Raw genomic sequence first — 25629 nt, 5'->3', positions numbered from 1 at the left:
CTAGGGAAGGGGGGTGGGTGTTACTGATGAGAACAGCTCTGAGTTCATCTCCCTCCAGTCCTCCACTGACCACTGGTCCACTGGTCTGTGCAGCAGTGACCCTGTCTAACCATCTTCCCAGTGCTTCCTGGAGGCAATAAGATCAAAGCACCTGAAATTCACAGATTGTATTACCATCTTCCCTTGCAGAGCTCTGGCACTCAGAATGGCTTTGGTGTGCCTTTCGACAAAGTTCCAATAATCTGGGATAAGCAGGAGCTGGCCAAAGGGAGTAGTAATCTTTGGGGCTTGAAACCACCCCCCACTCCAATGTGTACCCAGCTGGGTCCCTTTAATGACACCACAGGCTCCTTGAGATCTGAACCCACTCAGAGAAGGAAGTGGGTTCCTTCCTGTTTTAAAGATTAGACACTCTGGGGCGCCTGGGTGGCGCAGTCGGTTAAGCGTCTGACTTCAGCCAGGTCACCATCTCGCGGTCCGGGAGTTCGAGCCCCGCGTCGGGCTCTGGGCTGATGGCTCAGAGCCTGGAGCCTGTTTCCGATTCTGTGTCTCCCTCTCTCTCTGCCCCTCCCCCGTTCATGCTCTGTCTCTCTCTGTCCCAAAAATAAATAAACGTTGAAAAAAAAATTAAAAAAAAAAAAAAAGATTAGACACTCTAAGGTCAGAAAGCTGAGGAGTGATTTTTATTTGCCCCCAAATGAAAGTAACCTAAAGATTCCTGTGGAGGGAGTTAGTCTATTTTTGGTCACATTCTGAAACTCAGTCTTTTGAAAGTATCTTGAGAGAACAACATTCCTTCCTTCCCCCACCCATCCACACTGCTTCATAAGCTCTCAGCAAGGAAGGGAAACATCGTGCAGAGTCAGCAGACAGGGTGATAGGATACAGAAGCCAGTTTTAGGTGAAAATTGAGCAACAGCGGTTTTCAGTGTCGTCCTTTCCACCCATATGCCATTATCACCTTCTAGGCTGGGTTCCCTATGTGATTAGTCAGATTTGCTGTTCAGATACCTGGCAGGTCAGCACTAAGTGGAAGACCAAATCTCCATGTTAGAAAAGGTGGCTCTATGAAAAAAAAAAAAAAAGGATGGTGATTTCAAAGATCATTGGTTCTGGGGTGAGGAGTGATCCAGAATAAGAAGCTTTGACATTTCTTGGACTGAAGACTGGAAAAAAAAAAAAAAAAAAAAAAAAAAGGACATGTTCCTAAAGTTACAAAGCTGAAGCTGATTATCTCTGAAAGATATGATGAACATGTGGTCTCTGCAGAAATAACTGTGCAGCCTGCTCTCCAAGACCAAATTCTGGATCTGAGGCCAAAAAAAGCCTGACCTGTAAAACGGGTTGAGGGTGTGGAAGTGTTCATTGCCAGGGGGAAACCATTTATAATCGTTGAAAGAAGTGTAATTGTATTTGGGGGGCAGAAAGGACTAGAAGAAAAATTTAACACCTGAATAGCCAAACTGTTCTGTTGTTATTTTCTTGACCTACACCTGAATGGTTTTCATTTGAGGGATGCAAAGAGAGGAAAACCACCTCCTACTTTTAAAAGTTGTCAGTAGCCAAGGGAGTTTCTTGGCTTTAAAATCTTCTAAAAACTCTGACGCCTGAAAATATTATGATCATTCCCATTCTATACCCATGACAAACCGAGGCCAACAGATCTAGGACTAAGAGGGCTAGAAAATGTCTCTAGAAATCAGATCTTGCCCCTCCCCCAACCCTCACCCCTCTCTGTGCTGTGAGTAGGCTATAGTTTGTAAGGTTTAACTAAATGGTCATGCCTTTCTGGTTTGCAAGGTTTGCAGTGGGAGCTTGCAAACACTAGTTTCTTCTTGAGAGAGGAGTACGGGTTCCTGGTTTAAATGGAGAGTAAAGTCTGAGCAAAATTCCATTGTGACACTCCAGGCTTCGCTAAACCACGCCCTGCACAGACTTGGAAGGCTCCAATTCACTGTAGAGAACAGTTAGCCTCCATTCACACCATCAGTCGGGTGCGTCTGGCGCTCCAGGGCAAGGCATTTTGCCCCAGTCTCCTTCACATGATCTGTACATTTTCCCCAGAAGCTTCCTCAACAAGACAGACAAGACTTCCTCAGCACCCACCTCAGTGGGCTGTATCACATGAGCTACTCTGCGAAGCTTGGCCAATGAGAGGGGATGTCCTCCTACTTAGCACAGAGATGTTGAAAATTAAGGTTTTTTTTTTTTTTTTTAAAGATTTTGTTTTCAAGCAATCTCTACACCCAACAACGTGGGGCTTGAACCCACAACCCCAAGATCAAGAGTGTCATGCTCCACTGACTGAATCGGCTATGTGCCCTGAAAATTAAGTTCTTCTGCAGCAGCCCCAGCTAGGTTTTAGTTTCTATCTATCCCTCTTGCCCAGGACAGCACTTTTTCCCTTGGTTTCTTCCATGCTAGACCTTTGTACATCTCTGATAATTTGGTTGCACTCAACAGGTTACCCCCTACATGGCTGGCTGCTCCAGGACCAGGGTTCTCTGCATCATTTCTGGTGTCTGATCACACTGATCAAATGTAACAGGTGCTCAGTAAATTCATATGGAATACACAAACGACTATGCCAGGCATGTGAAGCATATTATTTAATTTACTACATCTACTAACAACTCCTTGAAGAGGTATTGCCATGATCTCCTTTTAAAAGGGGGGGGGAGGAGTCCTAGAAATATTAACAGGCCCATTAAAAATGACAGAATCATGGGCAGCTGGGTGGCTCCGTTGTTTAAGTGCCCAACTCTTGGTTTTGGCTCAGGTCACGATCTCACAGTTCGTGAGTGTGAGTGCTGCACTGGGCTCTCTGCTGTCAGCACAGAGGTCGCTTTGGATCCCCTGTCCCCATCTCTCTCTGCCCCTCCCCTGCTCATGATCTTTCTCCCTCAAAAAAAAAATAAACATTAAAAAACAACAACAAGCCTCCCCGCTCCCCAAAATGACAAAATCAGGATCAAGTCTGGTGGGTCTACGTAACTCTAGAGCCCACGCTCCTGAATTATATCCAGCAGGCACTCAGTACATGCTCATCCACTTCATGGACTACTTCCTGAAGCAACCTGATGTAGATTTTCTCCTACTCAGTCCCTAACATGATACTCCCATATTTCCACTGTCTTGGCCCAAAGGCAGGGTTGGTGGCATACCTAATTTTAAATGCCTCCAGTATGGGAAACACTGCCTTCCCACGTTACCATTCCTTTCGCCCACAGGGTAGGAACTTTTCTGAGCCCCCTACCCCACCCTCCACTTCTCTGCCTCGGGTTTCTTCTTTGAACTTCCTCTCACATCTAGATTTGCACATTCTTACAAGCCCTTCAAGGTTGGAAAGAAGCATTTGCTCTCTGCCCACCCTTTGGAAAACCAGACCCAAAACAAACATCTCCAGTGTGCATGGATGCTGTGGAATGTCAGAGAAGGTCAGCAGTGCCCAGAGTCTGCCCCACCCCATCCCTCCGGGGAAAGTGGTTTGGAGGGAGCCTTCTCACAGTGGCCGCTGGGAACGCTGCACAGCCCAGTGCGGCATCCTCTCTCTTCCTCATCCTCCCTGGCCGCCCAGCAGCACTTGACCCTGCTACCAGAAGTTTCTTCTCTCTGCTTCTGTTTTCCTCCCACCTCCTCTCATCTCGCTGGCTGCTCTCCTTTCTCTTCAGAGCACCCAAAGTTCAGTCCTTGGCCCTCTGGCTCTTTTCCATCTCCATTCAACCCCGTAGAGAACCCTCCAGATTCCAGCTTTCGATACCACCTATGAGCCCATGTCCACCAGATCTACGCCTCCAGGAGTCCCAGGCTGGTTGGCAGGTCCATGTGGATGCCTCCTGAGCAGCTCTGACTTCAAATAGCCAAACCAGAGCTCCTGATGCTCCCCCCACTCTGCCCCATCTGCACCTCTTACCGATTCAAGAAACAATACCTTCACATACCCAGGTACTCAAGTTGCAAATCTAGGAATATTCAAGGATTATTCTTCTCTTTGCCCTCACACTCCACATCACCATGTGCTGTCAACTTTCTTCTTCTTGAACACATCTTAAACTCACCTGTGCTATGAATTACCATTTGTTTCACTTACGATCTGAACGTCTACAAATCCAATGGTATCTACCTCCATGCAGCTTATACTGTAGATTTTTGGGTGGCGGTGTGTGTGTTGGCGGAGGGTGGGGGGGTACAAAAAAACAAATAACCTGGGGCAATCTACATGTCAGGTGGTGGTATGTGCCATGGTAAAAAATAAAACAGGGGAAAGGGAGGTGATGGGGAGTGCGGGCGGTCATGGGGGCGTTATTTTACACAAGGTGCACAGACAAGGCATTACTGAAAAGGTAACACTGAACAGAGACGTGAAGGAAGAGAATATCTAGAGGAAGAGTGTACCAGGCAGAGAACAAAGAAAGGGCAAGGGGGTGTGATTAGAGTGCTCAAAGGACACGAACCAGGCCATCGTGGGGAGGATGAGGAGGAGAGTGCTATTGGCCTCTTATGTGGTTGCCCTTCCTCTCTATTCCTTATCTACAGAAAGGAGACTGATCTTTGTGAAACATGAATTCAGATGATCTTACATTCCTGCTTAAAACTCTCCAGTGAATGGGCTGTCTGGCTGGCTCGGTCGCTAGAGCAAGTGGCTCTTGAAGTCGGGGTCGTGAGTTCAACCCCCACGTTGTGTGTACAGATTACTTAAATAAACTTCAAGAACAAACAAACAAAAGAAACCTCTCCAACGGCTGATAACCCATCACACATAGAAGCAGATGCAAATTTACTTTGACTTCAAAGTCTCCCGTGGTCTGGCCCTGCCTATCTCCATGGCCTCCTTTCTTACCACTTTCCTACTTCCTAACCATGCCGCAGCCACACTGGCCACACACGGGCCATCCCTTGTTCCCAGTCTCCACCTGAGGCTCCTTGCATTATCTGGGGCGAAGGCTGCCCTGCTCACCACAGTCTATTTCCTTTCCCTCCTGGGTGCGGAGATTTCATTTCTTCCCTTGTGGGTGGGATGACCCTGTTCAGTGGACTGTGGACAGAGAGGACGTGTGTCTCCTCTAGGTCTGGCTCATAAAACTCTCTAAGAGAAACCCCTCTTAGAAACCCCTGCACTCTCTCCCCTCCCCCACCTCACCTGCTGGCTGGACACAGAGCACTCAGTGAAAGACTCAGATCCAGTGGGATGGCTGGATCCAGATGGAAGGAGTCTTCCACGCAGGCTGCCCGACCCAGAATTGGGTTCTGAGCTTTGGGACTCCATGTATTACAGCAGCTAGGGTCACTGACCAGAACTAACCAACGGTCCCTCTTGTCTTGAAGATCTCAGCTGCAATGTCGCCTCCTTTCCGGACCATTCTGTCTACAGTTGCTGTAGTACTCCGTATCCCAACACCCTATTTTAATTCCTAGCATTAACCTAACCCTGAGCTGTTTTCTAGTTTATTCAGATTTACTTGTTTGATGTCTGCTTTTCGCCCTGGTCTACCAGAACTGAACTTTATCCGTCTTGTACGTCCTTGTAACCGGTGACTGGCACAGAGCCAGAGCAGAAGCTCGGAAGTAAAACAGCTACACTGGGTGGTGTCCCCGCTGGTCCCTAATCCCTAGGGGTGGGACTCTGGTGAGCATCACCTTAGGCCTCTTCAGAACATCTAGAGTTGTGCCCCGCTTACATGGGTTGTTACATACAATGTTTAAAACCACAAATAAGGAACAGGCGAGTTCCTTTTTCTCCTGGTCAAACTGAGGTGCTCTGGGATGATGGCATGTGTGTCACAGGCAACTGGCCTCTTATTAACTTCTGAGGCACCTAGCGGGTCAAATAGGACTGACACTCTTGGGCATTTACCTAATTCTTTACACAAGAACACGGGCCTAGACGCACTGTGGCCCTGTCCTCAGTGGAGCTGCTAACCTAAGTAAAACGGAGACCCCCCCCCAACAGAGCCATACTTCATGGGTGGGTGGGACTGCTGAAAACTCAAGGCCTTAGGCTGTTTTCCTGTCTTCCACTTTCTGTCTTCCACGGTGACCACGTGGCTGGTGTGCTGCAAAGACCTGGCCAAGCCCCCTGCTCACAGGGCATGCACCCATCTGGTAAGCTGGCCTTCGGACACTTATGCAGGCTGCTGTCATCAGCAGGTGCTGCTGTCTTCAGCTCCGGCGGCTGGATGGCTAAGCGGACTTACAGTCAGCACCACATACCTGGCTTCCTGAGACTGAAGGAGAAGAGGAAGGAGGCCCTTTAGGCACAGTGTCTGACTAGGCCCTCACGAGGATCCAGGGAAGCAGATGTAATTAATCTCCTTTTTACCAATGAGGAAACTGAGGTGTCTACAACGACCCACTCCCTTGTCCAACCCTAGCTCAGTGGCTGTTTGGACCCCGGCCACAGCAGCTCTCTTCTCCTGGGTACTGGCTCATCTTACTAACGGTACCGCAAACCACACGAGCTCCAGGTCTTTCACTCTTGGCCTGGTATACTCATGGTCCCTAAGGGAATGCAGTCCTATGGGGCAAGGGTAATCTTTCTCACTACTCCAGGAGCTGACACTTGGGTCCCCATTTGTCCATCCCAAGCCATTCCTGACGCACTGCTCTCTGTGGAGTCTGGGCCTTCTGTTATTAGATGGGGCACAGGACTGTCTCCCTATACCTCTGATGGAGCAATGATCAGTGGGTGCTCAGTGGAAATCACGGGAGGTTGGCGACTCTTCCCTTCTACCTACCTAGTTGCCAAGGGGAATAGCAGAGAAGCCAAGGTCACGTGAGCAAATGCCTATCTCACTTAACAGGAGCAGTGGCGCTCCCGAGGAGCTCTGTACAAACTGACTCATCTAAAATTTACTATCCGTAGATTTCAGTTAATCAGTAAACCACTCAGCCATCAAAAAGAATCAAATCTTGCCATTTGTAATGACGTGGATGGAGCTAGAATGTATTATGCTAAGTGAAATAAATCAATCAGTGAGAGGCAAATACCCTATGATTTCACTCATACGTGGTGGGATTTAAGAAACAAAACAGATGACCATATGGGAAGGGAGGAAGAGATGGAAACAAACCACAAGAGACTCTTGACGATAGAGAACAGAGGGTCGACAGGGGTAGGTGGATGGGAGATGGGCTAGATGGGGAATGGGTATTAAGGGGGGCACTTGCTGTGATGAGCACTGGGTGTTGTATGTGAATGATGAATCGCTGAATTCTACTCCTGAAACCAATACTGCACTGTATGTTAATTCACTAGGGGAGTTCATGGAGATGAATCATTTTACCAAAGATAGAACCCTTTGGTAAAGACAATTGTCACCGAGTCTTTCTCCATTTTTTTAACTTCCAAATGCTGAGTGTTGACCTTGGAGAAAAGAGTCAACACCAAATTTTGATCACAGAAGGATGGCATCATCTCTTTACGCTCTGTCACGAAAATGAACTGGAACTTCAGCAAAAACTGTGAACATGCGTAACACCATCTTTCCTCCCGGTAAGATGGTTGTAGTTCTTTCCCATCCATTTATCTCGTTCAATCCTTAGGACTGGATAAGTAGCCAAGAACCATTATCCTACTTTGGCAAATAAAACAACGTAAACAGAGAGGTTAAGCAACTTGCTCATGGCTGCTACAGCAACGCCACTGGGACAACGGAAGATTCCTTTCTCTTTCAACCTCTCCAGTCCTGAAACATTGGTGGAAAATGCCCAGTCCTGTGAAACACGCCATACAAGACCCCAAGGGGCAGACGTATCCTAACAGGACACCTAGCCCTTCCTGTTTGAGGGAGTTCTTAGAGGCCAAAGGCATCATCAGCCCAGCGTGTGTCCCTGACAGACAGACTTACAGGGAGTTGGAGTGAGAGCCCCTCAGCAGCGGAGTGGAACCCGTGGAGCCATTGTGTGGTAACTTTGGCGAGGAAGGCAACGAAGAATCTGTCATCTCCTCGATGTCTGAATGAGAGGATGCAGACTTGGGGGACTTCTTCTTCCCGAAGGCTTGCTTGAAGGAGCTGCGTAACTGAATATCGGAGACTGTCAGCCTGGCACGGGCTGCCACCCAACACCCAGGCCTCGGCAACACAGAGACATGCAGACAAAAGAGCAATTAATTCTCCCACGACTCCCCCCCCACCCCCCAACCAATGACAGAGGTTCCCAACAGCTCTCTTGAATCAGTGCAGTAAGGGAAGAAGAGTTATCTGGTGCTGACAGCTCAAAGGACTGGACCTGTGGGTGACATTCCATGCCTACTCCTGCTTCGAGGCTAGATGCCAACAGCAAGACAGAGCCTGGCTCAGCAGATGGATGTCGGGAGGATGAGGTTACACAGCAACAAAGCAGGATGCTCAGACATGGTGGCGGATGCGGGTGAGATTAGTCATATCAATGGATGGGTTAGCTTGGTATCTGATATTAACGGTGGTCTTGCTTACCTCATTGACCTGCCAGGGAAAACGCAAGCAAAAATGGGGGAGGGGAAGGAAAAAAGACAATTTTTAACAGAGAAAGCCAGTGACAGGGAAAGCTACGGACTTCTCAGACACGACATGGCTAATGATAAACACCACACACACAGGAGGTTTCCGGTAAGAACGCGAATCTTTCAGGGCATTAGGGGCATCTTCCTCCGTGAGGAAAGGCAAGGACTAGTGCTTCTGGAAGGCCCTATAGTCCGAGTTCTTCCAGCTTCTTTGTCTAGTTGAAATGACGGCCCTCACCTTCCTGTGCTTCTCACCCTGTGTCTTTTGTCAGCCATCTCTCTGCACCTTAACTTGTTTGTGGCATGTCTGTGTCTTCTTGTCTCAGCAAGAAGGGCTTCACTGCTGCACTAGGCCCCAACGCAGCCCTTTGGAAGATCTCCTCAGGAGTTCCAGCTATCCTGGCGTACGCGTAAGAACAAGCAGGGAACTAGCCACCTCGCTTACTACTCAACCAGTGGGTATTTGTGAGAAATTCATTAGCCATATTGGGTACAGGGAACTGGTACCTCACAAATTCCCCACATCATGCGACGGATCTGAAAAGTCCAACGAGAGTATTCTAATGAGAATCAAGAGTTAAAGTGCAGGGTCTTCTCTGAAAGCCACAAGCACGTGTTTTCTAGAGCCGAAAAGTTAAGTTTTGTCTTAAAAAAAGGTCTTTTAAAAAAGGGATTTCCTTTTTCCTAAAATCCTTCTTTCCTTCTGAAAACATCCTGGAGGTTTTCTTAGCCATTAAAGAATTCAGAAACAGGCCATTCTGAAATAATTAATGGGATTTTTTTTTACCCATCAGGATTTCATCCATAATGAATGGCATGTCCAGCGTGTGGTTGATCAAGTTCCCGTTTCCTGCTTTTCACCGTATTTCCAGTTATAGAAACAGAAGGATCTAGTACACAAGCCATCAACCTAAATCCTTGCCTCTCCCTGTGGTAAAAGGCCAGGTGGAAGAGGAGATTGCAAAGATCAGACGGAATTAAGCTTCGGGATGATCTGAGAGTGTCAATTATCCATCCTCCCCAATTCTACCAATAACCTGGAACTGTCTTAAAGCAAATAAATATGTTTTATTTTTTGAATTGGAGAAAATGGATATACACTTTTTCATAGAAAAGAATTCTCTCTCATCACCTTGACAATCAAGTCAGACCATAGTTACCAACAATATATTAGAAACAGCAACATACGTTAATCCTCTAAAAGGCACGGCGAAGGAGTTGACTGAAAGCCGTTAGTAACAAAGAAAAAATTTAATCATTAGGACAGGGTTGCACTGAACCGGCCTTACGGTCTTCCAGCGCAAGCGATCAATAACCGAAATCACTCAAACCTCAACTCCTCTATTGGTAGACCTCGCCACCCATCCAAGATAACACGAAATGAGGGAGAAGTATGTGGTATGAATGAGGACGTTGAAGCTACTCTGAACACACGATGCGGTCAGCACTGACAGATGGGGCCCTTTGAGCACTAGCCCCCTTCAGATCAATCTGGGGTATCCCTGTGCTGAAGACAGGGGGCAGCAAATGTCTCAGAACTCCACAGCCTCCACACAACCAAAACTGGGTGGGTAGGGGGCTCCTGGCTGGCTCAGTCTGTGGACTGTGCAACTCTTGATCTCAGGATGGTGAGTTCAAGCCCCATGGTGGGGGTAGAGCTTACTTAAAAAAAAAAATGGCGGGCGTGTGAAATATTTCCAGGAGAATGGGAAAAAAACTTCTCCAGACACCACAGCACAGAAATTCAAGCAGTTCATTGGGATTATGGAAACATGGAGAAACAATGTATTGGAAACTGGGTCTATCAAACTCGCTGTTTTGAAGTACAACTCTCCAGTTTAAAACCTTGTCCTAACTCCTAACATCTAAATTGTGACACTTTTTTTTTTTTAATGTTTCTTTCTTTCTTGGGGAGAGAGAGAGAGAGAGAGAGAGAGAGAGAGAGAGAGAGAAAGAGAGAGAGAGAGAAAGAGAGAGAGAGAGAGAGAAAGAGAGAGAGAGAGAGAAAGAGAAAGAGAGAGAGAGAGAAAGAGAGAGAGAAAGAGAAAGAGAGAGAGAAAGAGAAAGAGAAAGAGAGAGAGAGAGAGAGAAAGAGAGAGAGAGAATATCTCAAGCAGGCTCCTCACTGTCAGTGCAGAGCCTGACACAGGGCTCCAACTCACCAACTGTGAGATCATGACCTGAGCCAAAACCAAGAGTGGATGCTTAACGGACTGAGTCACCCGGGCGCCCCTACACCATGACACTTTTACTTACAGGACACGGTCAAGAATTGTTTAGAGAAAAGTTGGTTTAACGCTGTCACAGCAGTCAATTGTGTCAGTAAGCAGATAAGGATTATCAATGATGACGGGATAACTGGTAACACACACCCTCCACCCCAGAATAGCTAAGAAGAAACCACTGCAGAGTACCCTTGCTCTAGTGCCTGGAACTCTGTGGCTATAACATGGGATGATGACGACATAACATGTATATGAAATGGAAGATGAGTATGCCACGTAAAGTCTCATGAAACAGAAAAACTACAAGGTGGTGGTGGTTTCGTAAGTCCTGGTGTTTGGCTGAGCACAGCACTGAATTTGGTAGAAACCTATCCATAGGCTTCTTTGGACCCGCTCTCAAAGGCCTATGCTCTGAAGTTAAGAGCGAGCCTGGGCTCTTTCGGGGGGGGGGGGGGGGGGGGAGGGCGGGGCACTGGTCTGCTAGGACCCACGGAAGTCTTGGGATGCACACTCACCCAATTCTTCCTCTTCTTCTTCTTCGAGTCACTCTCTATGTTGCTGCCCACACTGGAGTGGCTGGTGGCACTGTTGATGCTGGAGACGCTGTCAGAGGAGTGCTGTCTGCGGATGCGGAGGTCTGCAGACTGGGAGGTACCATTTCCTGGAGACCCAAGGCAGGAGATCAGCAGCTGCTGCCTGGAGCCCAGTCCTTTGTCCCAGGGAATGGCTTTTATACCTGAATCCACACACACCCGAGTATTTCCCATTAGACACCACCTTCTGCCCTCAGCAGCTGGTTTGAAGATCCGTGAGCAGGTGGAAGTTACGCCCCCTTTAGTCAATTCAATGAGGGCCCATTCTATCCGCTTCAAACAGAAGTCAGGGGAGGCGTCAAGACAATCCCCCCCTAACACCAGCTCTCTCAAGCTTGAGACAGGCACCCAATCCTGTTTCTGAACCGTGACAAGTCACCTGTATTGTCAGGCCACCCGAGCCCCATTCTGCTCTGTACGCTCTTGCTTCACGAGCCTTCTTTTGGCTCCTTGGAGATGCTGAGCCCATCTCATCTCGGGGTCCTAACGTGTACTATTCCCTCTTCCTGGAATGCCCCTTGCGCTTCCTCGGGCTGGCCGGCTCTTGCCAACCCCTCCCATTTCGATCCTGTCATTACTCTTCAGGAGGCCTGACAGCTGAAATAACGGTGACGCCAGAAATCACACTGTCTGAAAGAGCAGTGACACCGAAATAAAATTTGCAGCCAGTTTTCTGCACAAGCACAGAACGAAATCCAAGAGCACTGGTGTCAGAGTCAGAGAGACCTGGGTTCCAGTCCCACTTCTGCATCTTATACTCTGGAAGTGACTCAAGCAGCCCGATGCAGAGAGGACCAACACTGCACTCATAAGGTTGTTGCGGAAGCGAACGAGATAACTAATAATCAAAAACACTGAGCGGAGGGGCTTAGAACACAGCGCGTGTTCCATAAATGCTAGCTATCACCGTTACTTCTACCATGACCACTAAGGCCACCGTTGTGGGAGGTGGAGGGTAACTCCGCCTCACAACTCCATTTCTCCCCGTAAGTAAGACACACGCGGATGAAGCAATTCGCTCGGGAAGATTTTCCCGGGCAAACAAGAGATACCTACTTCAGGGTAGCCCGAGTCAATATGGAGATACCAGAGCACGACTGAGGTTAAGGGCTTCAGGCATAAGGACACAGGCGAAGCGCAACACTTCGCCACTTTGCCGATGAAACGTATTTTCTTCCATTTTTGAGACACAGCAGGGAAGAGGCTGAGCCAGAAGAGCTACCTTCCCGGAGGCCTGGAGTTACTGGATTCAAAGTGTTTGCCTCCCAGGACCTGAGTGACTGACGTGGACACACACCCTGGGGCAGGGAGACTGCAGCGTGTGTTGTCAGGGGAGGGCTCCTAAGGGCAGGCAGGTTGTTGGTCTAGAAGGCTGCTCTCCTTCCTTTACCTTTGCAGTTGAGCTCTGGTGTGTTAATTACTCCATTAATGGCAGCCTGAGCAGCTGCGTTCTGTTTCTTTAGCAGCTCGATGGTTTTTCTTAACTCATTCAGCTCTGAATCCTGGGGGACAGAAAAAAATACCGGTCACCCTACCATCATTCTGGACCGAGCTCAAAAGAAGTGCGACTGGGTTTCAGCACAGGCGGGGAGGGAATGAAGGAGTTCCACAAAACCTCTGTCCCATGTATTTAGGTTGCATCAATCTTAAACGGGCACATAAGCACACGGAAGCCGTAGAAATAGGACTGTGAGATGGGTCACGGGTGCTGGGGCCGCCCCTTCGTTTAGGTCACTTTTGCACTCAACAGACCTACTCTTCACGATTCAATTCCCATAGTTCAAGTGCACTAAAATCTCTACTACTCTCTGGAACCAAAGAGAGTATTATTCTTAGGTGTGCTGTTCATCCCAAGCAGGGAGGAGGGAGGCACCCTTTCTTGCTTTACCTTTTGCTCAGCCGTCATGGTCAGACTCTGGAGCCTGATTGTCATGTTTCCAAGACTCTGTTCAAAGGCTGCCACCAGGTGAGCCTGGAGGAGAAAAGACACCACCTCAGTCAGATCACCCTGCAAGGCAAGAGAGCCTATTGGGTGCTGGGTCTTAAGGACTGCAATCCTCACCGGGGCCATGTGAGTTAGCCCCCGCCTAATTCTTCAGCCCTTGGAGCCCCAGTCTCCATCTCTCTTTGGGATCCAGTCACTCCAGCTTTTCACATCCTCAAAAATCCCATGCTGCTTCCCACCTCAGGGCCTTCCTATGTGTTTCCCTGCTGTCTCCCTAATTTTTACACAACCTTCTCAAGAGATGGAAGCTCACGCCTTCATGACGGCTCTCTCACGTTCACCCTCAAAAGCACGTGGACTGCCGACCTATGTGCATTATGGTGTCACCGTCAGAGACACATGCACTCCTGTGACTGCTGCTTCATTTCTAGCTCCTCTGCTCTACGGCACTTTTGTTCACTAAATGCCAAGCTCACAGGAGAGGCTCGTATCAAGCATGTTTGTACAAATGGAGGAACAAAGGGGCGCCTGGGTGGCTCAGTCGGTTAAGCGTCCGACTTCGGCTCAGGTCATGATCTCACAGTCCGTGAGTTCGAGCCCCGCATCGGGCTCTGTGCTGACGGCTCAGAGCCTGGAGCCTGTTTCGGATTCTGTGTCTCCCTCTCTCTCTGACCCTCCCCCGGTCATGCTCTGTCTCTCTCTGTCTCAAAAATAAATAAAACGTTAAAAAAAAACAACGGATGAACAAAGAGGTTGGCATTATTTTGCTTGTTATAATCCTGGTTAATAAAAAGTCACCGAAAGGCCCATCTGCTACCTCCTTGGAGAAACCTTCCCCTGTTCCTCCAGGGAGTTAGGACTTTCCCCCAAGGCCCCTCTCTACTTTTATACGCTTCTGTTAGAACGCGACATCAGACACACCACTATGCTCTATAGTGCTAGGACATCTTGAAAAATACGTATCCCACTTTCCGACATGTTAAAAATGTAGGGAAAAAAACATGTGTCTTAGAATTGAGAAATGCGATGTTTTTCTGTCTGCCCCTTTCTCTGCAACCTTCTTCAAGGGTAAGATGCAAGCTTGTGTCCTAACATGAAGCCTCTTCCTTCCTCTGTACAGCAGCAGGTGAAATATCGGTTGGTTGACTGAGGATCCTGATAATATGGTTAAAACCGAGAATAAAGAATGGACAAGTGAGCTGATCCTACTGACTGTTGTTTCTCCATCTATAAAATGGGGGGCGATGTCTGTTTTCCTCCCAGGGTTATCGTGAGCCTTAAGTGAAACAACACAGGCGGAAATGGTCTGTACTGTTATGGAATTGCAAAACAAAGGAATGAATGGACACTTTGGGGGGAAGGAAGAGGTTTGGGGCTGGGAAAACAATAAAAAATAGGATGAGAACACAGGTGGGAAGAGATCAAGAAAGGACTCTAGGAGAGGGGTGGGAAGATACAGGAGGCAGAGGAAGTGGGAGTCTGGGGAGGAGGGAGAAGTAAGATATGATCACATATGTAACATTCTAGAGGAACATAGGACTGAGGTGCTCAGTGAAGAATAAAAGTGAGGTAACAACCAGGGGAGGGTTGGGACACTGTCCTGGGTTGTGGAGAGGGTCAGCAGACATGTCACTTGAAAGAGGAGAGATGGGAGAGAAGTCAGAGCTCTTGGTCACTAGACTTCATCAAGCAGGGACAGGTGAGGAGAAGACATATCCAGCATAAACTGTTGGGTCTTTTCTCTAACAGCTGTAGGAGTTATCAGGGAGCAGGACCGCTTATAATAAAAATATTAAGTGGTTACTCAGTTTCTTTCTGATTGCATTGCCCTCTCATCATTAAAAATTGAGAAAATGTCGATGCAGCTTGAAATCAAGAGATACGCTTTAGCATGCCTGGGGAGAATATGGCAAAGCCAACCAATTTAAGACAGTTTACACAGTGGATGAAGGAAACAGGGCCAGGGCAAAGACGGTGAAAAGAAATGACTGTTAACCTTGCCATTTCAAAGGAACGCCAAGGTTAAATTTAAAGGACTGAATTTCCATTTATCTTAATTCTTTGATTGCCACCCAGGCCTCTACTTGTAGGCACTCGCACTTTCCGTTCAGTTAAAGACAAAAACCTAACCCAAGAAGACTAGCTACTGAGAAGTGTTTTTGCAAACTCAAGAAGAAGCCGTGTTTGCTCTGAAGAGCTAGAGGTTTGCATTTTGCTGTCTAGAGAAAGGACCGACTTTAGGTCACGAGCAACTGTGAAAACACAGGCCGAGAGGCCGTCCCGAGCCTGGTTCAAAGCCACACAACAGCCTCCTTACCAAGTGCCATTCTCACATTCCCAGGAAAACAAACACGAGTGGTATAAAAACACCCAGAGAAGGTGGCTTTGAGTAGTTTGGCCTAGAAAAACAAATACAGCTTGGCCTGTGAGAAAGACGGCAGACAATAAAACACGTTAGGGCTGCCGGTGGTGTGTGGTAAGACTAAATATTTACTTTGAAACAATACTGGATTTCAATGGCTTTTGTGAGGAGCAAGACACACTTTTGGAATAATAACGATGATGTAAGAGACCTCACCCTGAGTCTTCTGGAGCAGAGGGTAGAGTTCCAAATGGCCCAGCGTAAGGCCCTTTGGGCAGCACGAGGCCACTGGAGGAATTAACCCGAGTTTTCTGATAAGTCAATTCATCTATTTTTTGATATGTAGGGGGCACCAATGGAGAGCAGTAATCCTTAACCAGGGGAGTAGCTCCAAAAATCATCTGAGATGGGGCTTGCTATTAAATCTCACATTCGGATTATATCCAGATTGCCTCAGTGAGTTTGGGGTTTGGTTTTGGATTCGAATGGTACCCACATGAAGACTAACCCACGGAACATCTCTGGGTTGTTTTTTTCTTTTAAATAAGTTCTAAGCTTCAAAATTCAGATCTCAATCTTTGATCTTCTTTTGATAGCGTTACTGACGGTGGAAGCCGAAAAGAAAACAAAGGAGGATAACGAAACACACAGTGGCCTGGTACATGAGGGTTTAAAAAAATTCAAACACTCCCAGAAATGTGAGAGAACTCAGGAGAATGAACAATGGTGACAGAAGTTAGCAGTTCCTGAGCTTTTAATTAAGGTCAAGTACCACATGAAGCATTTCATGTGCAGATTTTAAGAGAAATAGTTTCCTTCAGTTGACTCAGGCTCAAGCCAGGCATTACCTGGGCAAAAACTCCAGGCAAATGATTGCTTGGAGTACTGACTCAGCTTCCTGGTCCAAGGAAGACAACCTTTTGAAGTTGCTTTTCATCTTACCAGCATACTATGGGGTTGTGCAGGCTGCTTTGGGACAGGCTCCCACACATGTATCTGTGGTCTCAGATTGGCCCACGCGCTCCCGCAGGAAGCCTTGCTTCAGGAACATCTCAGTGCCTCCTAAAACTGCAGGCTCTGCCTGCTAAACTTCAGGCCTCCCTGGCTCATAGCTCTTCAGCAGGGCTCCTTTGCAGACCAGAGGTCTCTGCCTCCACTCGGACCCCTTAATTCCATAACCATGCCATAGTCAGGAAGCTTCATGAGGAGCAAATCGAACCACCACACTGCTCTGCTTCAAACACACAGATTCAGTAGGAAACCCAAACTCTCCCCCTAACAGCCGGGAGCCAGTGTGATGCGACCTGCCCCTTGCTTTTCTTTGCTGCCTCTTCCTGACTTCCTTCTCCCCTCCACCCGCGCCACTGCCCCATATCCAAGCCATAGATTCTAATTACAATGAGCTTACTTATACTTTCTAAACGCACCAAGACTTCCCCTTGGGCGTCTGCACAAATACATGTATGTGTACAGTGGGTAGAACGCTGCCCTCCCCATGCACCCTCCCCTATACAGCATCGCTCAGGTCACCTCCTCCAAGAAGCCCTTCCTGACCTCCCCCCCGCACCACCAGACTGAGTTCTGCACGCCTCCTACATGTTCCCACAACCTTCTGCCTCTCTCTCTTAACAGTTAGCCTATTATAGAAAAGTGTTTTGTCTCTCTGCCGTACCAAAGTACACGAAGATGACAGTGATGGTGTCTGCTCTGCTGTTGAACCCACAGTGCCCGGGGCACAGTTGGCACATAAACAGTTGTTGAATTGAATGCTGGTTGGCAGCCCTTCCTGAACACGTAATTGTGCATATTGTAATTACAGAACAGTCAGCTATTTATCTGGAGCCTTCGCTTTTTTTTTTTTTTCCTCCTGAAGATGAACATTTTCAGAAAGAGGAAGAAAAGGGAAATGAACTTTTCTGACCACTTAATGGATTCCAGAACTGATCACCTGACGACCCAGAGCGCTAAGTATCACCATCCGCCACTGCACAGAGGGGCGCGTGCAGGCTCAGAGGTGAAAGAAGCTTCCCGAAGCACAGAGCCAGAAAGTGCCGGAGCGGACGTTTACACTCACGATGCTCAAAGCTCCTGCCCTTCACACTGTACTGCTTCCATGGTGCTCGGGGGCAGGCGGCCGTGAGGAAATGTCGGAAGGGAGCAGTGGCTGCCCCCCCTCCCATGGCTACCACCCTGCATCTGTACTCACATTTGCTGTCAGCTGGGTGGTCAAAGCTGAAACCTTTTCCTGTGAGGCATCCAGCTCCCGCCGCAGCTTGCGAATCTAAAGACGGCAAGGGACAGAGTTACTTGCTCAAAGCGTCCATTCCCAGCTGGAGCTGGGTGAAGTAACAGATAATAGTGACAGAGGAAATCCAGCCGGCAAACTGTTCCTTACCTCTGACTGGCATTTTTCTTCTGGCTGTAAAGAAATCATAAGGGAAATTAGACCAGTTGAGGAACAAAGAACAGCGCAATGCAGCCCGTGGGGAAGAGCACATTTGGATGCTTACAGAAGTCCCGAAGTTATGAGTTTTGTTCCTGGTGTTATTTTTCTGGATAAACTGGTTCAGTTAATTTGACCAATCAGAACGGCCAAATACAAACGGCATATTATTTTAAGAAATTAGGGAGACTTTTGGTTGTGATTTTGGTTGTGAGGAGCCACTCTGCTCCCGTGTGGAGATAATAAGTTTGGGTGTTCAGGAGAAGGTGTGATGAGAAGGGGATGAGCCAGGGTAGGGATGCCAGATTTAGCAAATAAAAATAAGTATATCCCATGCTACACTGGGGACAATTTATATTAAAAGGTTATTTTTTTTTAATGTTTATTTTTGAGAGAGGAGGAGGAGGAGGAGGAGGAGGAGGAGGAGGAGGAGGAGGAGGGAGGGCGGAGGGAGGGAGGGGCAGACAGAGGGAGACACAGAATCCAAAGCAGGCTCCAGGCTCTGAGCTGTCAGCACACAGCCCGATGCAGGGCTCCAACTCACGAGTCGTGAGATCATGACCTGAGCTGAAGTTGGATGCTTAACCCACTGAGCCACCCAGGCGCCCCAGAAATTATGTGTTGTCAATCTGAATTTCTAATTTAACTGGGCGTCCTGTATTTAATCTGGCAATCCTAGCTGGGGGAAAAGGACTGTTCACGGGGTAACTGCCCATGTCATTCCTCCCTCTCCTGTTTCCAGGGCACTGCCTCCGAAGTGAGGGAAGCTGGAAGCCCCATCAGCCTGTCTGCTGATTCCCCAGGTTGTGAGGAAGAACGAGCCTTCACCTTCCTGCTGCCCCAACTCAAGTCCCCCAGTTTCCTGCTACTCTGGGAAGTAAAGGTGAAGCCCGTGGGCCCTTGACTGGCAGAATCTTCCATCCAGGGCCCTGTGTCTGCGGTGACACAGCCACCTGCTAGCCAGGAACCATAAGACTACCTCTCTCCTCCTATAGGGGGAACCTGCAGCAGGAGGAACCTTTCTTTCACTCTCCTTGGGTTCTCACAGGGGCCCAGAAAGGAAGACACCCCCCCCCCCCATTCTGGGCAATGTTGGAAGTGTTCCCACCTTCTTTCCACCCCTCCATTTGCACTTCCCCAGGGTTGGAGCAGTGACTTGGGAGCCAGGTAGGCGAGTGAAAATCAGTAAGGACTGTTTTGTCCTTGGGTGCTAGATGTGTGTCTTAAGCCAATTTCACCAGTGATAAACCCATTATTAAAATATCAGCATCTGACTCTGGTGTCTACTTTTGTATTAGTTCAGAATGCAGAACTACCAGTATGATTCATTAGACCCTGCAGACCCTACACCCATCGGCTGGGGCAGGTGGGGGCTGTTTCCTGTCTGGTCTCCCTTCGCCCTGTTCCTCACCCCATTGCCCTGACTCCTGATCCTCTCCAGGAGGGTCCTTCCTCCAGCTGGCTCCGAACAGCAGCAGCTGGGTTTTAGGAACACGGGGGCCAAATCGTTTAATTCTGGCAGTAACTCCACAGAGTAGGTCTGTATTCCTTCTCAGGCACAGAGAGGTTAGGTTATCTTGCCTGAAGTCACACAGCTGGACACTCTCATCTAAGAAACACTTTCAGGAAAATGCTGGGAGGTGTCCTCGGGACTTCCTCTTCCCTCTCTGGGAATATTCACCCGTCCCTCTTTGTTTATCTGTTCATCCATTCATGCCCACTACCACCACCTATCAAATATTTGCTGATATCCTACTACGTGCCAGGCACTGTTTGAAGAACCTGGGATACAGCTGTGAGCATGACCAAGTCCCTCACCGCATGCTGCTTACAGTCTGGTACTAAGTAGCATTTACGGAATGCTTATCGCGTGCCAGAGACTGTTCTAAGCCCTTTCTACTCTTTAGTCTTCATAACAACCCTTTGGGTAGGTACTAACATTATTCACTTACATTTCACAAATGAGGAAACTGAGGCACAGGGAGGTTGAATAATTTGCCCATGGTCACAGCTATTCAGAGGGAGAGGTGGGACTGGACCCAAGGTAGTCTGGCTCTCGAGTCTAGGATCTTAACAAACACATTCTCCTGCTTTTTTACTACAGCTACCTTCTTATGGAGGCCTTCTAGAAATAAGGTCCCTGACTTTTGAGTCTGACCCAAAGGACAAAGTTAACAGTGAGAATGTCACAGCAATCTAACATTTGGGTGGCTGACGGAGGTCGGTCCGCAGGGTGAACCATCCATATAGGATGAGCCCCACTTCTAAACACTCCTATCCACGGGCCTAATACTCCCCCCCTTCCCCGTACCTCTGCCACTGTCACTCTGCCCACTGTCTCAGGGTTGGACCCCTGTTCTTAATCTTACCCCCAGCTGCTGCTCTGGGAGCTCTTAAGTGAAGCTAGGAGCCTCCCTCCATTTAGCAGTTCCTGCCCTCTACCGGCCAAGAAAGCCGGTCTAATGCCCGATGTGGCACCTTCCATTTTCAAGGCAAAGTCTACTCCATGACTTCTTCATGGCAGTTATTCAGCAACTGTTGCCTTTTCTTTCCTTTATAATTAAAATCACAGGCAATTTTCAGCCAGAATGAGCATTCTTGAATATCCAAGAATCACAGAGATTTCAGGGAAAAACCTATTATCATCCAATAAGAGCCTTCAACAACACTCAGCTCTTAAACAGACTCTTTGGTCTGGGTTGGTGGCAACTTAACGAAACTCCAACAATCTCTTTTTAGAACGAGAACTTGTTCACTTTAACATTTGCCAAGGTGTCTGAGTCTCAGAATTCTATTATTACCAAGTGGCTGATAACAGATGAGGGACCACATGTCCACGCTTGGTGGCAGCAACGTAGTCAGATACAGTTTGGAATTCGCAGACTACTGTGGCGTGGAAACAGGCAAATGTTAGACTTATTTATTTTTTAAGTCTGCAAAAGTAACCTATATGCTCAGAGAAGGCACATGTAGAGGACAGTATAGGGGAACCTTTGATCAATGATTTGGTGGAATGTCAGAAGTTGTGGGCACCTACCTCTGAGACCACTGGCTTCCTGACAGCAAGGACAAACTGATAACTACCAGGAATAATGACATAATTTGTACAAAGTCATACAGTGAGGAAAAAACCAAAGATTAGGCCTCGGGGCTCTTGTCTAGTTACACATGAAGTTGAAACTTATTATTAGGTCTTTGGTAACGTGTGAATTTTTATCAACTCAGCATAATTTGAAATTTCATGAAAACATCAGCTTCCTGTCCACACACCCAGAGCAAGAGCGACCGAAAGGCCTTGGACGCTAAGAGCCTCCAGCGGGCTGCACGAAGGCAGTGCAGCCAGGAAACGCAAGTGATGGCTTCCTAGGTCCGAATTCTCACAGCGGGGGGATTCGTGCTCTTTCCCTCCAAGGCTGGCCGGTGCAGGCCGGCCCCCATTTCTCACTCTTCTGAGAAGAACCTTCCTGCTCCGCGCTGACGGGAAACCCCGGGCACTCCGCTGGGAAAACAAGGGGCTTGGGCATGGTGATGCCTGTGGTAGCCTCTGCACCCACCCTATGGAACTAGAGTCCCAGGTCCCGAGGTGTCCTTGGGTGCGTCTGGCCTCCTCCTTCAGCAGCAGGCTCCTCTGCCCACCCGCACCACATCCTTGGGGTGTAGCCCAGAGCCTCACATCCACACAGGGCCAGTAAATCCTATCAAAGCAGTAAATCTAGGTTTGAAAGTACTATCTTGGCGCCCATGTCGCAGAGTTGCCCTCTAGAAGACAGGACTTCGTGTATGTACTAGTTGAGAGTTAGAAGGTCATGTCTATGGCTTTCTTAGTAGGTAGTGGCTTCGGCAATCCCTCTTACTAACGAAAGTGAGGACTCTGTGATGAAATTTTGGACAAGGTGACCGGCTGAGGAACGAGGTGTTTGGAGGTGGCAAGGTGGGTCGGAGCAGAAAAGATCCTTTCTAGGTCCTTCAAATCAGAGCATGTCAGCGCTCACTCAAGTCTGTTTGTGCTTGCTATCGGCCTAAGAAAGAGCAGTTAGGCTCTGGTCTCTTTAACTTGACTCCAGGATGGCCTTTAAACTTCTAAGGGGCCATAGACAGTTTGTCCCGCGAGGTCTCTAGCCCAGGAGCCTGGCGTTACCAAAAACTGACTTACTAAAATATCTGTCCTCCATGGAATTAAAGGCTAAAGGATTTCCAATTCTTAATTAGTAAAATTTTTTTCCTATAGGAATTCCCAAGTTAAAAATTTTAAGATAAATAGTCATGCACAGAGCTATAAAAAGCAAAATCCTCTGAACAAATCCAGTACCATCTTTCGATTCCATTTGGCTTTTGTTCAGTAGACCACTCAGTGATGATAGCCAACCTTCGAGAGCTTACTCTGTGCTGTGCACACTGTATTTAGTGCTTCCCATGCATTTTCTTATTTCATTCAAGCCTATTTTCTGAACACCTACTGTATGCTAGGCTTTGCTCTAGGCACTAGGAATGAAAACAGAAAAAGTCCTTGCCCTCAAGGAATTTATACTGTCGTGAAAGGTCATCTCCCTCACAGTAGGGGCTGCTATTCTTTCCACTTCACAGATAAAGAAACTGAGGCAGACAGAAGACTAAGTTATTTAGGGCCTTTCTTTTCTAAGGCTACCAGCAGGTGGCCAAGGCTTTTCACACATTCTAACTAGTTACCACCCAAAGCACAATGCCACTTTAACAAAGTGAGCTCCTGCCTTATTGGTTGATACATTATGCTCAACAGCTGTTTGTGAATTTCAAATCTTGTTCCCTATTAAACGATTCCCTTATAAAGGAAATGCTTTCTCTAGGAGAAATGACTTTATATTTTATTCTTGATACACTTGATAAAGGAGCCCCAGTTCTCATGATCATAGCAATGCATACAGCATTGATTTATACTCACCGTAGAATAAATTGAAGACGTGCTGGAAACCAAGGAGAGCGAGGATCCGTGAACTGTTTAAAAAGAAAAAAAAAAAAAAGGTGAACTGCACAACCGGCTACTATGGAGTCTAAGAAGGAGAGAGAAACTCAACATTATAGGCAGCTTAATCTCGCCTGGACCCAACTTTTCCTCATTGGGTGACAGAGTCAAATAAAATAATTTGCTAAGGGAGTCTCTTCTCTTTTAGCACATTTTTTTCCTACAACCTCTAAATACCTTTCTCCCCTATGAAAATAACACATGATTACTAAATAAAAGTTTTCAAGTACAGAGAAGTGTTAAAAAAAAAACATACTCACTGCCATTATCTATGTGACTCATAATTCTATTACCCAGAGGCAACCTGGTACCTGTTCCATTCCAGCACATTTTACTCCTTTCTTTTTTTCTAACATATTCCTTCAGGGTTGAGATTGTGTTGCACATCTATTTCGTACCCTGCTAGCAACTCTCACTTGTGTATGCACAAAGATGAGCCGATTATTATCAACACAGGAGGCTGGCTGCTGACCATAGCAAATTCATTCTAGATCTACTTGTAGTAGAGCACTTGTCTAGAAGATACATCTACTGAAACAGAGATTCTTCTTTCGATTTCTACCATGTGTACAAAATGACAAGCAAGCGGTGCCCTCTTTTTCGTTCCTGACTGGTACCTTTGACTTAGAACCATCTTCACACCCTCTTCGCGCCCCTTCCTGTCCCCAGCCAGGGGAGACATTTTAATTGTTTTCATACAACTTTAAAACATGGTCTTTTCTTGGACTAAGTATCCCAGCTGACTTCTCTTTCTGGGAACTAGATTCTTTAATGACATTTTCTTAGGAATCTCTCGACAACTTTGTGAAAGATGTAAATATGCCCGTGGAGACATCAGAGACCTTTAATTGGGCACAGCTTTCCTGACCACGAGTGGAATGTTCTACCCCCACACTCGCTGTCCCCTGTGGTCTGAGAGTGGGAGGCCGGGGAGTAACTTTCCACGTGCACTAAACGGCTTGCACTTACCACCCAAGAAGCGAGCTCAACTTAGATCAGCAGTCGGCAGAAGCTACCTGCCCACAAGATATCCGACCAACAGTTCAGCCCGCCACCCAGGTGTCTCCACACTGTGTTCCCATAAACCTCCCGACCTCCAGCTCTTCCTTTATGCGCTCCTATCACATTCTGAATCCCGCACTTCTCTCTCGAGCATGCCCTTCATTGCACTCATCTGCCTCAGAGTCTCTGCCCACGCAGTTCCCTTTGTTTAGGACGCTTCTCATTTCTGCCTACCCACATCGCCAGGATCAGCTGAGACAATGTCTCTCCATGGACCTTTTCCTCGTTTCCCTGCCCGCCGCCACTGGATGCACCTCCTCCCTCCTCTGAACCCACACAGTTCCTTGCTTGCCTGTCCAGCCCTCTTCTCTCTCAGAAGGAGCCTGCTTTTCTGAGGCTATCCTTACACCATCACTCACATCCACCTTCCTTAGCAATGCTTAGGGTTACAGATCTTCTCCACCCACAACTTCTCTGGCCCATGGCCCATAAGAAATCAGTTTATGGTGTTCATGGCCAATAACGGCTTTCAGTGTTAATACGTTCAGATGTTAGCAGACACCTCTCATGCTCCAACCTAGTGGCCTCATGTTCTAAAGGGGTAAGTAACTTTAGTCCCATGACACGGGTAGCAGGGGCAGATTATACTGGAGGCCAAGTTGGGGGAACTTTTTTCCTTCTCTCTAGCTTGTACACACAGACTTACTGACACTGCCTTCAGGAATATCCTAGTGCAAGCTTAGGGCCGCAGGCGGAGAACAGCATATCTGGCAGGCTTCAGTGGAGGTAATTATTTTTCGCTGCAATTAACTCCTCTCACTTGGTAAATAGCAATAGCAAGGCCAAAAGAATAGCAATCCAAAAGAAGATTTCTTGATTTCCAGAGTCAACCCCAAACTGAATGTGGCTTGCCTGAACCATTACGGTTGGCCTTGTTTCAAGTGAACTGAACCAAATCAGAGCCTGGGTTATGTGGCTTGGATACTTTTGGACAGCAAAATGCACACAAGACCTACAAAGCCAGAACAGCAAAAGCACGCCATGCATTTCCCACCCTATACCCATAGCTCTAAAACTCTGAAGCTACGAGGCCCAGCAGAGGCTTGTGTGGGCCATCTCTGCCCCTGAGTAATCTCAAATCCAGAGAGGTTAAATGGTCTGCTTAAGGTCACACAGCATTCAGGAACGGGATTGCTGATCAGAAGTCTGGAGATACTTTTGCCCTTGATTTACTGGTTCTACTGGATTTACTGATTTCTGAAAGGCTTTTTTTGTTAAAGCCTTCTGGTATGTTTTAGAATGGTTTCCCCAGCCCCTCATCCAATGTACACAGACACAAGCTGCAACCAAACAAGCGAAAAATGCATATTTGAGAAAAACATGGTTTCACCCCCTCTTTAAGCACAGGTGTGTGTGTGTGTGTGTGTGTGTGTGTGTGTGTGTGTGTGTGTGTGTATAGACGCAGTGAAACAACAGGGCATATTCTAGCCAATAAAGCAATCAAATGCCCCTGCTGCTACACCTGGCATCTCATGTATATATACACATATATATTCAGCTTCATATTAATCAAAGCGC

The 25629-nt window shown here is 47.6% G+C and overlaps 1 protein-coding gene across 17 annotated transcripts in view; it reads right to left on the bottom strand.

The window, feature by feature from the left end:
* NAV2 (neuron navigator 2) overlaps window positions 1-25629 on the bottom strand; it is a 742802-nt gene that overhangs the window by 28226 nt on the left and 688947 nt on the right. For 10 of the 17 annotated variants that reach the window (XM_023239646.2, XM_019812168.3, XM_019812175.3 and 7 more), the window contains 8 exons: window positions 22969-23021; window positions 18003-18026; window positions 17814-17888; window positions 13189-13272; window positions 12691-12802; window positions 11223-11443; window positions 8436-8444; window positions 7848-8020 (listed from right to left, as the gene is read on the bottom strand). In XM_023239646.2, coding sequence (XP_023095414.2) covers window positions 7848-8020; window positions 8436-8444; window positions 11223-11443; window positions 12691-12802; window positions 13189-13272; window positions 17814-17888; window positions 18003-18026; window positions 22969-23021 — 751 coding nt within the window. Of the gene's footprint in view, window positions 1-7847; window positions 8021-8435; window positions 8445-11222; window positions 11444-12690; window positions 12803-13188; window positions 13273-17813; window positions 17889-18002; window positions 18027-22968; window positions 23024-25629 lie in introns of all 17 variants that reach the window. The other 7 variants (XM_023239644.2, XM_019812178.3, XM_045039057.1 and 4 more) reach the window with 4 other exon arrangements.

The sequence above is a fragment of the Felis catus genome, chromosome D1 (genome assembly GCF_018350175.1).
Source record: "Felis catus isolate Fca126 chromosome D1, F.catus_Fca126_mat1.0, whole genome shotgun sequence".
Taxonomy (NCBI): domain Eukaryota; kingdom Metazoa; phylum Chordata; class Mammalia; order Carnivora; family Felidae; genus Felis; species Felis catus.
The sequence above is the reverse complement of the archived record's forward strand: the minus strand, read 5'-3'. Positions and strand labels throughout refer to the sequence as shown.